The following is a 13,103-nucleotide window of genomic DNA, read 5'->3' on the forward strand; positions in this document are numbered from 1 at the left end:
CCTGTGACTGTGGGGCCTATTTCTGATCCTTGGTCCGTTCACGTATCCGGGCAGAGTTCCTCTGGGTGGCGTCCTCTGACTCCCTTGACGCCTTTGAGGAGCAGTGGGCGCTGTCCAGGGTTCTCTGCTCCGTGTCCCAGTCCGGTTCCCTTTGTTTGACCCTTTGACCACACTCCTGTCCCTGTTATTTAATTAGTTGTCCCCTGGAATTTTTTGGCATCTAGGTCCTGTGGATCCCCCTTTCAGGCTGGGGGAGATCCTTTAGCAGTGGACTGGCTTCGCCTGCCCACTTCCCGGATCCCAATAGGATTACTCTCCAGTAGCTATCTGGCCCAACCCTGTCACACCACCAAGTTCAGAACTTTACAAGGTTTCATAAAAGATCTTACCTGACATTTATAATTGTATATACACACACACACATACAAAAGCAGTTGATCAATTGCTTATTCTTTGGGGTTCAGACCCTCTATTCTTCCCTTGGCATGTCTGGACCCTTTTAATATTATAATAATATTTTAATATTAAACCATACCTTCAGATAACTTGATACTTGGCAACTAACTTGGCAACAGTGTAGACAAGGCAGGGAAGGGTAGTGTGAAGCAGGGAGAAGAAGGGGGGAGAGGTGGAGTCAAGAGATGGGAGGAAAAGGAAGTGGGAAGGAAGTCTGGACCAGCCACTGGACCCTTGAGATTCCTTAGTCAAATGTTTCTAAAAATGGAGCCTCAGATTTCTTCAGACTTGTAGAGTTGATCCCTGTGGTTGAAAGTGACCCTTTCTTTTGTCACTAGGTCAGCGGGTTCAGGGTACCATTATTCTATTCTGTGCATGGGTTTACTTTTCCACCATGATAAAATCATTTGTTTCGTGATCATGGCTGCTCTCAGAAACCCTGAACGCTTTGTTGATGAGAGGCCCAAATTCATGAGTAAATATCCTAATTTTAGTTCTCGACCTATGTTTGACTGTTTAAGCCCCAAATCATTTTAATTCTTGTCAACTTCTTTCTACATGTTTAACTATAGTATATACTCATAATTCAAGTGGAAGTTTGCCCTTATTTTTAAGACAGCGCTAGCATGTATCTGAAGGAACAGCTTTAATCGTAAGCAGTGGGGTGTCCAGTACAGTCTAAATACATTTTTTGTTGTTACACCTAAATTTATAGAAGTATGTTTTGCATGACATAATATAACTCATCACCGTGGAGCCTTTAAGGAATGCTGCAGCTCTTAATCACAGGATTTAATAATACTGTATCTTCAAGACTCGGAGTCCTTCCTCATCAGAAAGGCAGACATGAGTGACATGAGTCTCGGGAGTTTGTGGAACTGTAAAATTGACAAGAATTTTAGCCAACAGCTGATGTAAGTAACGCAGCATCTACACACAGACAGTGCGTCACCCTACCTACACCAACCTAAGCCCTATGCCTCTCGTGGAGCTGGAGTTATTATGATGGTGTAGTCGGGTACATGTATCTGCGGGAGCAATGCTGTAGTGTGTACACTGGCATAGGTTGACGTAAGGCAGCTTATATCTACCTAACTCTGGAGTGTAGATCAACCCTAATTTTGTAGGGGAGGTTCTATTATTGGCTGAAGAGCCTCATTAAAGTCATCTGTAGTTATGATGGGGACATATGTATCTCTGTGAAGCTCAACAAAGAATATATAATAAGTCTCAGTCTTATCCATATTGAATCCATATATGTTAGCCAGGATCATTTCAGATTGATTTACAGTGGTTCTGAGTATGAGAAATCTACCTTAAGTATCAACGATAACAGCAATAACATTTACTATGAGTTTTCTGTGGAACAGCACAGAGCCTCCTCTAGATTTTGAGATGTGACAGCAGACAGAGCTCTACCAACCCAGTCCTGTTCCAACTTTTGAGACTTATATTCCCTCTTCAAAGTTATTTCAGCTGGAAGTAATACCAAATTTCCTACTGGACCTTCAGAGTAATTTAAAAGTAAATAGGGTTGTAAAAATCTCCCCCCCCCCATAATTAGGTTTATAAGTTTCACTGCTTATTTCAGTAAAATGGAATACTTTAGATAAATCCAGAAGCTCTGGGTGGTTAACAAAGAAATACAAATTTAAAAATTGTTTATATTTATTCATTTTTATTAATGTAGAATTTTCCACTAAATAGTAAATAAAGGAATAAACATTTACTGTGCACAAATGTACTTGATATATATCAATTTGACTTTTGAGCTACTGAAATTAGAACCATGGGGCCTGGAAAAAAGGTAGGAAAAATGCTGAGTTGTAAACTATTAAGTAATGTGAGTCCTGGCATCCAGGGCTGAAGACCTTGGGCTTTGGTCCCAGGCCCCAGCAAGTCTAAGCAAGTCCTGGAAACCCCATTAAAAGGGGGTTGCGACTCACTTTTGGATCCTGACCTACAGTTTGAGAACTGATGTCCTAGAGCAATGTTCTAATGATCAAGCATGGCTTTGTTTTCAGTATTACCAAAGTAAAAATTAAATATTTTTCTTTTAGCCAAGTTGTGTAAACATGGTCCCAATGCACTGCTTATTCAGACAAAACTCTCATTGATTTCATTACTTCAGTGGATGTTTTGCTAATTTGATCAGGCCCCACAGTATTGTTTTACTATATTATGGTGATCTTAAGGAAATCAAACAGCTAAGATGCTGGCAACATTTGGAAATGTCAGGCCCAGTTCTTCCCCTATTGAAGTCAATGGATTTTTTGTCACTGACTCGAGCAGGAGCAGATTTTAGGTCTTTAGGGAGTGAGTACTCTTCTTAATGCCACCTTGTAAGTGGTGGTTTTGAAAACAAGAAACAATGATCCTGGAAACACAGCTCTTTGTCAAAACACATGTTATTTTCAGATGTACATTTAATAAATATTAGTGCACTTATTTCATAGTTTGTAAGCACATGTACAAAGCTGAATTTTGAAAGCATTCCCCCCTTCCTCTCCAAGTTCCTTCTGCTTTGTCTCTCCCCTGTCTATTAATAACTGCAGGAGTGGGCACCTAAGGGGAGACCACTGTATGATTGTTGAAAATCAATAGCTGCTAGTGCTCTTTCAGACCGGTTGGAAGTTAGTACTTTTTGGCTTGTTTTAAGTAACTAACCAATCACGTGCATGACATCACACACAATGTCATGGACATGATGAGTTACTCGCTAATAGCAATGTCAGTTCTTGAATACTTGTCTGAACATACCAGCCACAGACAGTCCTTCTATCCTGTAACTGCCAGAGAACGGCACAGTTTTTAGAAGCTCATTTTGGTCTTTATGCTTGTAGTATTCACCATTATGGAGACAACTGGACAATAACAAAGAATACTTTTGAACAGCATCCTTCCACCCGTACCCTAATTTCCAAATAGTGGGCCTGATTCTTCTCTCCCCCTAGCTTTACACTGATGTAAGTCCATTGATTATGATGAAGTCACTTCTGAGTTACAGTAGTATAAGTGAGAAGGGAATGAGGCCAAGACAGTTTAACCATAAAAATAGACCTATATGTAATACATCTCTCTCATTTAATAGCCCCTCCTTTTAAAAGCTTGACCTCAGTGTGTTTTCAATATTGTTAACTTCATGTTCAGTCATCTTGAGCTTGACATTGGTGCACCGAGTCAGACGCTTCCGAAAGTTCCCGCTAAGTAGTATGTAAAGGAAAGGGTTAATGCCACTGCTGGCATAGCTGAGGCAGATAGAGAAGTAATAGCTCACATAGAATGCCAGTGACGGCTGAGAAATCTGAAGATTCATGAGCTGTATCACATGGTATGGGGCAGCACTTACAACAAATACACCGACCAGCACCAGCACCATCTTGGTCAGTCTCATGGCCCTTCGTCTTGGGATACTGGTATTGTAACTGCAACACAAATGTGAAGATTGGTAACTGTTAAATGAAGATAATATAAAGGAAAGCACAGATCAGTGAAGACTGTGTATTTTGGGCAAAATTTAGTCCTGACAGAAGCAGACACAACACAACTGAAATAAAAATGAAGTTCCTGGGAATTGTGTCTGCTTCAGTCAGGGCTCAATATGGTCTTATGGGTTCATTAGTATAGGTGGCACTGAAATGATTATTTTTTTAATAGGCCTGATTGATGACAATTTGCTATCATCAGAATATTGTGAACAAATATCTGCCCCTTCAGCATTGGAACTATGTAGATTGGGGCCCACAATTACTTCTGATTGCACTGTTTTAACTGGGGCACAAATACAGGGCACAAGATCATGGTTGGCCCTTATGTGGTCCTAAAGAGGTTGATAGGAATGATGCAAGGAAACTCCTCTCTATTACGCAAGGGTTGGCTGTTTTTGAAGAACCTATGCACACTATTCCCTCTCTGCAGCCGCTGGAATGCAAGACACCACAAATGAAGAAGAATCCTCTGCAATAGATGGTGATGCCTGACATGTATACAAGGGATCTTGAGGAGAGATATGACTAGGGCTGGTTGAAGATTTTCTATTGAAATTGTTTTTTAAACGTACAATTGCATTTTTGACTAAACAAATTTTTCATTAAAAGCAGCTGCTTTCTGTGGAAAATTTGAAAAACAGAATGCCCCAAAACTGTTATACTTTGTCCAAAACCCAACATTTTTTGATTTTGCAATGCTGCTGCAAAGCCTCATGGGTATAGTAGTTTGGTGGTCTCCTATCCCCCTTCTCTTCTATGGGCTGGCTCCTTGGCCAGACTACATCTTCCATCCTTCATCATGTCATGGAAAAATTAACCACGCATTGTGTTTGGATCAGAACAAGCCTGAGGCTCCTTTACTGAGTACAAGCGCGGGGGTAGGGCGGGTAACGGCTCTAAGTAGCTGCCCCCCAATGCAAAGCACACACAGCTTTTTAAAGCTTAAAACCATAGACAAATTACACATACTTCCATATTAATTACCTTATTTGGAATACATTGCAAAATTAACACTGGTCAAAAGCAAAAACAAGTATCCCCCCCACTAGGCCCCTCCTGTTAGTCACTGTCTGTTCTTTTGCAGTCAGCAACCTTTCTAACACAACTGTTGTAGTTATATATTTCATAAGCTTGACTATTGCAAATTTGTTCTGTCTGGGGACTTTTCAATCCTGCCCCTTATGCATAGAAAACCATTGTTCCATTTTGGGGACTTTCCACGATGACTTCTCCTATCCCTTGACACACATAAGCAAGCAGGATCTCAGTTTACGGCCTGCAAGCAAGCTTGACCAAAGGCAGGGCCTTGACCTGAGTTTATATCTTGTTAATTTTCCCTCACAATTATCAACAAGGATTCTCATGATACACCACCTCTTCTCTCTGAGAGAGAAGATCATGGTGCATTTTGGGAGATGTAGTTGGGCCAGGCAACCTGGTAAATAAAGGAGAATGGGAGCTTGAGAAACCTGAGCTACTACTCCATAAGGCACCCACAGCATTTCCAAATGGAAATATTTTGGCCAAAATATTTCAGGTTTTGACCAACATTTTTTTTAATATTTGAATTTCTGCCAAAAATTTAAGTTTTCCATGAAAAATTTTAGTTTTTAAATTTTCATTTCTGAACTTCCTATTCCTCCACCCCACCTCCACCCCAATTTTCATCTAACTCTAATCAAGAATTTGGTCCTCTCTATCAAGAGTTCTAACTCAGTCAGCACCTGAAATCATTTCATTTTTTAAAGAAACTGCTTCAACCAAAAGATAAAACTACACCAATTTCCCATCACATTTTGGAGAAATAATTCTTTTTTGAGATTAAAAAAAAACAAAAAAACTATACAATTGCAGCCAGGAACCTATTTCTTTTGGGTTATGTTATAAGCCTCTGAAATAGGGGTTTGCAGTGGAAATACTGACACAGCTCAGTACTGGAATAGCAGGGGACAAAGCTCAGTACAGATATAACTGGGTGAAATATAATGGCCTGTGTTATAAAGGAGGTTAGACAAAATGATCTCATGCCTTTAGGGGTTTAAACTCTATGTATATGTATAAGCCTTAATTCATTATGTTTTTAAAGAGTTTCTATTAATAATTCTGTCACATAGCTTCATGAGACAGCATTCGTATTTGAGAAGGTTTTTGTCCACCAAACCAAACCTAATTATGAGCCTGAGACTACAAGGTGCTGTGTGTCTGGTCTGAGGTGCTGAGTACCCTCAGCTCCTCCTGACATCATGGGAGTGAAGGGTATACAGTGCCTTTCAGGAATCGGCCCACTGAAAAAAAGTTCTTCCCACCCCAGTAGCATATCTGAAATATAAAACACTTTACCATCCTGCTTTCTTGTTTTGCTGATACATCTCCCATGTGTAACATAAAATCAATATATAGCAAATGAATATCAGTGGTAATGGAAAAAAGAAAGTTGTTATAGTCAGATAAAGCGTGTACCTGGAAAACAAAATGCAGAGAGAACAGACAACATGTTTACATAATGCATATCAATAACCTCAGAAATGGAAAAAAAATATATATACACACAACATTTTTCAGAAAGTGGCCTCTGATTTTGGGTGTCCTAGGACCTCACATTTGAAGCCGCAATTGAAATCAAGAGGAGCTGTGAGTGTTCAGCACTTCTGAGAATAAACTCCCAAAACACTCAAGTTAGGCCCTCAAAAACTGAGGTGCGCAAAATCAGAGGCCTCTTTTGAACATTTTGTCTGTGATTTAATTATAGGACAAGATACGTAGTGTACAGTTAGTGGCTCATGTACTTGGGTATCATTCTGAAAGAACATGAAATATACAAATATGAACTCAGTAGAGTATCAACATTTTCGAAAGTGCTCAGGGTTGACCTAACTCGGCTGTCATTGAAGTCAATGGTAAAATTTCCATTGATTTCTTGTATCATTAGTTCCTAGAATCATTATGAATGCCAAGCACATCTGAAAATCCCAACCTTCTTTTTTTTTCTTCCCAAATGACAATTCTATAAATAAGGCAGGAATCTGGGCAGGGCCTGACACTGGAGGGCCATGTGTGTGTTTTGGAGAATGTAGGTTAATTTTTTCATGGGCCATAGCCCCAAACAAGCATAGCCTGCCTGGACAAACAGTGCACTGAGAGATCTCTATATGGAAAAGAAGGTACCTAATTCCAGCCAGAGACTCAGCACTCCAGGCTATATCCTCAGCTGCTGCACATCAGTGTAGCTCCATTGCATTCAGTTATGCTGAGGCCATCAATATTCATAATAATATCTAGGACTACTTTAGTGGAGATAGCACTCTGAACTGCCAAGCAGGAAACCAAAGTTCAGCTCATTCTTCTGTTCCCTCATGTCACTGAAAGGAATGTTGCAGACAAAATGGGTCTGGACCTCAGCTGGTGTGAATCAGAACTGAAGTCAGTGGAGCGACTCTTTCACCAACTGAGGGCCTGGCACATGTAATTTTAGAACCTTACCAAAGTACATCATCAGGTGATGTTAGATCGAAAGCACAACTCTCCAAGCCATCTTTGAATTTGATTACTTTTGAGTAGACCCAAACAGGAAACACCAGGATCAGTGAAGCTGCCCATAGGCATATATTAACTCGAATAGTCTTTGATCTTGTTCTCAGGCTAGTGAGGCGAAATGGTTGTACAAGAGCCAAGTACCTGCAAACACAGGTAACAGAACAATATAATGGAAAAATAAAATGAATTAGGAAGTTTATATAGTTGTCCCTAAAGTAATAAATAAAATATCCATTGCCAAAAGTGAAAGCTGCATTTTAAAAAAGTCATATAATGCTACAAACAGGAGGAAAAAGCACTTTGAATCTGCAGTTTATTCAAGCAGTGCTCTGAATGGTCCACAACTGCAGTAACCCACCCAGCAATATTATTAATCTATCCAACTATACTCTTAGCCCAGCAGAAGAATCTGTCCTATCTCGGGGCCTCTCCTTTTGCCCCTCCACCCCCACGAACATGATACAGTTCTGTGGTGACCTAGAATCCTATTTTCGACGTCTCAGACTCAAGGAATATTTCCAACACACCTCTGACCAACATATGAACCCACAGAGACCTTCCTGCCAACACTACAAAAAGAAGGATTCTGGGTGGACTCCTCCTGAAGGTCGAAACAGCAGCCTGGATTTCTACATAGAGTGCTTCCGCCGACGTGCACGAGCTGAAATTGTGGAAAAGCAGCATCGCTTACCCCATAACCTCAGCCATGCAGAACACAGTGCCATCCACAGCCTCAGAAACAACTCTGACATCATAATCAAAAAGGCTGACAAAGGAGGTGCTGTCGTCATCATGAATAGGTCGGAGTATGAACAAGAGGCTACTAGGCAGCTCTCCAACACCACTTTCTACAAGCCATTACCCTCTGATCCCACTGAGAGTTACCAAAAGAAACTACAGCATTTGCTCAAGAAACTCCCTGAAAAAGCACAAGAACAAATCCGCACAGACACACCCCTGGAGCCCCGACCTGGGGTATTCTATCTGCTACCCAAGATCCATAAACCTGGAAATCCTGGACGCCCCATCATCTCAGGCATTGGCACCCTGACAGCAGGATTGTCTGGCTATGTAGACTCCCTCCTCAGGCCCTTCGTTACCAGCACTCCCAGCTAACTTCGAGACACCACTGACTTCCTGAGGAAACTACAGTCCATTGGTGATCTTCCTAAAAACACCATTCTAGCCACTATGGATGTAAAAGCCCTCTATACCAACATTCCACACAAAGATGGACTACAAGCCGTCAGGAACAGTATCCCCGATATTGTCACGGCTAACCTGGTGGCTGAACTTTGTGACTTTGTCCTCACCCATAACTATTTCACATTTGGGGACAATGTATACCTTCAAATCAGCGGCACTGCGATGGGTACCCGCATGGTCCCACAGTATGCCAACATTTTTATGGCTGACTTAGAACAACGCTTCCTCAGCTCTCGTCCCCTAATGCCTCTACTCTACTTGCGCTACATTGATGACATCTTCATCATCTGGACCCATGGAAAAGAAGCTCTTGAGGAATTCCACCATGATTTCAACAATTTCCATCCCACCATCAACCTCAGCCTGGACCAGTCCACACAAGAGATCCACTTCCTGGACACTACGGTGCTAATAAGCGATGGTCACATAAACACCACCCTATATCGGAAACCTACTGACCGCTATTGCTACCTACATGCCTCTAGCTTTCATCCAGATCATACCACACGATCCATTGTCTACAGCCAAGCGCTACGATATAACCGCATTTGCTCCAACCCCTCAGACAGAGACAAACACCTACAAGATCTCTATCATGCATTCCTACAACTACAATACCCACCTGCTGAAGTGAAGAAACAGATTGACAGAGCCAGAAGAGTACCCAGAAGTCACCTACTACAGGACAGGCCCAACAAAGAAAACAACAGAACGCCACTAGCCATCACCTTCAGCCCCCAACTAAAACCTCTCCAACGCATCATCAAGGATCTACAACCTATCCTGAAGGACGAGCCATCACTCTCACAGATCTTGGGAGACAGACCAGTCCTTGCTTACAGACAGTCCCCCAATCTGAAGCAAATACTCACCAGCAACCACACACCACACAACAGAACCACTAACCCAGGAACCTATCCTTGCAACAAAGCCCGTTGCCAACTCTGTCCACATATCTATTCAGGGGATACCATCATAGGGCCTAATCACATCAGCCACACTATCAGAGGCTCGTTTACCTGCGCATCTACCAATGTGATATATGCCATCATGTGCCAGCAATGCCCCTCTGCCATGTACATTGGCCAAACTGGACAGTCTCTACGTAAAAGAATGAATGGACACAAATCAGACGTCAAGAATTATAACATTCAAAAACCAGTCGGAGAACACTTCAATCTCTCTGGTCACTCGATCACAGACCTAAGAGTGGCTATACTTCAACAAAAAAGCTTCAAAACCAGACTCCAACGAGAGACTGCTGAATTGGAATTAATTTGCAAACTGGATACAATTAACTTAGCCTTGAATAGAGACTGGGAATGGATGAGTCATTACACAAAGTAAAACTATTTCCCCATGGTATTTCTCCCTCCCACCCCACCCCCCACTGTTCCTCTGATATTCTTGTTAACTGCTGGAATTAGCCTACTTTGCTTGTCACCATGAACGGTTTTCCTCCCTTCCCCCCCTGCTGCTGGTGATGGCTTATCTTAAGTGATCACTCTCCTTACAGTGTGTATGATAAACCCATTGTTTCATGTTCTCTGTGTGTGTGTATATAAATCTCTCCTGTGTTTTTTCCACCAAATGCATCCGATGAAGTGAGCTGTAGCTCACGAAAGCTTATGCTCTAATAAATTTTTTGGTCTCTAAGGTGCCACAAGTACTCCTTTTCTTTTTGCGAATACAGACTAACACGGCTGCTACTCTGAAAACTGCAGTTATTAGTCATTACGCTTTGGTTACCACTATTAAAATATGACCATGTAGATCTTTGTTGCCACCACTGTTATATAATTGCAACAAATCTTACACAAAGTGTGTCAAGTAAGGTGTCAATAGAAAAGTTATGATTTGCTGACTATGATTATGCTATCTGTATGCATGTATCATTTTTGTATTTGAAGTTCTGAGTATTTACTTTATACCTGGATTTCAAATGTTTGCTCCTCTAGTAACATCCACAAGGTATTTAGCCCGGACATCTTTGTTAGGATATAGATATTCAGGCCTGTCTGCAAAGGCCTATACTTTAAGAATTTAGGTATATGTTTATCACTTAGCTAGTTATAGAGGTATGAAAGAAAGAATCAAAATCCCTGTCTGACTGTATAAGGCCTTTTCTCACTGTGACAATCTGAGGCCCTGTTCTTAGGCTATGGCCTCTGGCTAAGCAGCAGAGGCAGCCATAAACTGGGAAGAGAATGGTCACATCCTCACGTTCCAGACTAGTCACATTGAAAGAAGGTGCTATTGGGCTGTTAGGAATATAATCCTGTCCTGATAATGCCTATCGCTTCCAGAGAAAGGGAAGTGCCTAGAAGATGTAAAAGGAAACTTAGTTTGATAGCATCCTGTCTGGCAAGGATGCTATCCGATGAAGTGAGCTGTAGCTCACGAAAGCTTATGCTCAAATAAATTTGTTAGTCTCTAAGGTGCCACAAGTACTCCTTTTTTTTTTGCAAATACAGACTAACACAGCTGCTACTCTGAAACCTGTCTGGCAAGAACTCACTTATCAATACCTGGGATGTGAAATCCTCATTTCTTTGTTGTTCTATCACTGTAGTCTCTATTTCCCTATTGTTTGTCTGTATAATCTCTGTCTGGTTCTCGTGATTGTTTCTGTCTGCTGTATAATTAATTTTGCTGGGTGTAAACTAATTAAGGTGGTTGGATATAAATGGTTAAATAATCGTGTTACATTAGGTTAGGACTGGTTAGTTACATTTCAGTAAAATGATTGGTTAAGGTTTAGCTAAGCAGAACTTTTACTATATAGTCTGCAGTCAATCAGGAAGAAAGGGGGGAAATGGGAACAGGGAATTGGGGTGGGTGAATTGGAATCATGTTTTGCAAAGTGGGGGGGAATAGGAACAGGCAATGGGAACAGGGACACAGGTAATGTTCTGTGGTGTCAGAGCTGGGACACTAAGGAAGGAAATTGGAATTATTGCTTGCTGGAAGTTCATCCCAACAATCAAATTGTTTGCACCTTTGAACTTTGGGTATTGTTGCTCTCTGTTCATGTGAGAAGGACCAGGGAAGTGAGTGAGTGAAGGAATAAGCCTCCTAACAATCTTGAAGGGACTATTCAATAAGATGGCCCATCAAAGATGGCCCAACTTAACTCACAATGGAAGATGCCTATCTACACTTAATGGACTTTCCTGTGAACTTTCTAGCTGGAGTATGGGTAATGGTTTCTGCTTTGACTAAGCCATATCATGCATGGACATGTGACTTTCCCATGTGACTCCAAACACCATCTTGTTACCTGCAATTTTCCACAGTGAGAATAATGGGATTCCCTCCACATGGCAGAAGCTATAAAAAAAGCTCCATTTGGCCTCTTTCCTGCTCAAACCTCTGGACCATGAACTTCTACTAAAAATGGGAGCATTCTAACCAAGGGAGTGAGGACCTTCCAAGTATTTGGAAACTAGAGACTTAAAAAGCCAGCAGTTTATTCCCTTACTGCTACAAGCCTGATCCAAGAACTATGCAACTATTGCATGTATTTGATTCCTTTAATGAATTTTAACTGTCACCTTTCTTTCTTTTTATAAATAAACCTTTAGATAAAGGATTGGCAACAATGTGATTGGGTAAGATCTAAGTTATATATTTTCCTGGGTATGTGGCTTGTCCTTTGGGATCAGAAGAACCCTTTTGTTTGATGAAATTGTTTTTAAATAACCACTCATCAGTAAGTCTAGTGTTTGTGGTGATGTAAGGACTGGAATGCCTAAAGGAGACAGCTTTTCTGACTTCTTGTTAGCCAGTGTGGTAAAACAGATGTTTACTTTTGTTGCTGGTTTGGTATATCTTATGAGAGAATAGCCACCAGTTTTGGGGTGAGTCTGCCCTATTTCTCAGCAGTTTATCCTGAACTTGGTATTCTCAGTTCTGACCCACAAAGGCATGGTTACAACCACATCCTTTAACTGCTTGTGATGAGGGCTTTTAATAAATGATGGTACTGGAAGTCAGAAGTTAAGACTCATCCCTAAAAGGAGTACACAAAAAGAAGTCTTTAGACTGAATTATTTCCTGGAAGGGGATGGGGATATAACAGTGTACCTAAGACTTTCATTTTTTCAACATAATTAAAGGCCAATTTGACATATCTGAGTAATAGGATCCCTTAAATCTGCTGTAGTTGTGTCTGTAGAATTTAAAAGATTTACTATTACTACTGCCAAAAAAATAGATTCTGAACTGTTCAGAGAGTTCACTAACTCACAAGTAAACCTACAGCTGTCCACAGTTTACAAATGCTACAATATAAATTCAATTGAAATTTCATGACCTACGTATTTTGTAAAGGGAATTTTCATCTGTCAGCTCAAAGTGGATTAAAGTTGTCTCTTCTTGAGCTAAAATCCAGAAGATTAAATGAAACAATTTATATGG

General features: G+C 40.9%; 1 protein-coding gene across 2 annotated transcripts in view; it reads right to left on the bottom strand.

The window, feature by feature from the left end:
- Positions 1-2,851: 2,851 nt before the first annotated feature.
- Positions 2,852-13,103, bottom strand: part of MCHR2 (melanin concentrating hormone receptor 2) — a 90,324-nt gene continuing 80,072 nt past the window's right edge. The window contains exons 5-7 of one of the 2 annotated variants that reach the window (XM_043510706.1): positions 7,425-7,619; positions 6,285-6,404; positions 2,852-3,881 (exon numbers count right to left, since the gene is read on the bottom strand). In XM_043510706.1, the coding sequence (XP_043366641.1) occupies positions 3,557-3,881; positions 6,285-6,404; positions 7,425-7,619 (640 nt within the window). In that variant the 3' untranslated portion in view covers positions 2,852-3,556. The remainder of the gene's footprint in view (positions 3,882-6,284; positions 6,405-7,424; positions 7,620-13,103) is intronic. The other variant, XM_038397121.2, reaches the window with a different exon arrangement.

This window comes from Dermochelys coriacea, chromosome 3 (assembly GCF_009764565.3).
Source record: "Dermochelys coriacea isolate rDerCor1 chromosome 3, rDerCor1.pri.v4, whole genome shotgun sequence".
In the NCBI taxonomy this organism is placed as follows: domain Eukaryota; kingdom Metazoa; phylum Chordata; order Testudines; family Dermochelyidae; genus Dermochelys; species Dermochelys coriacea.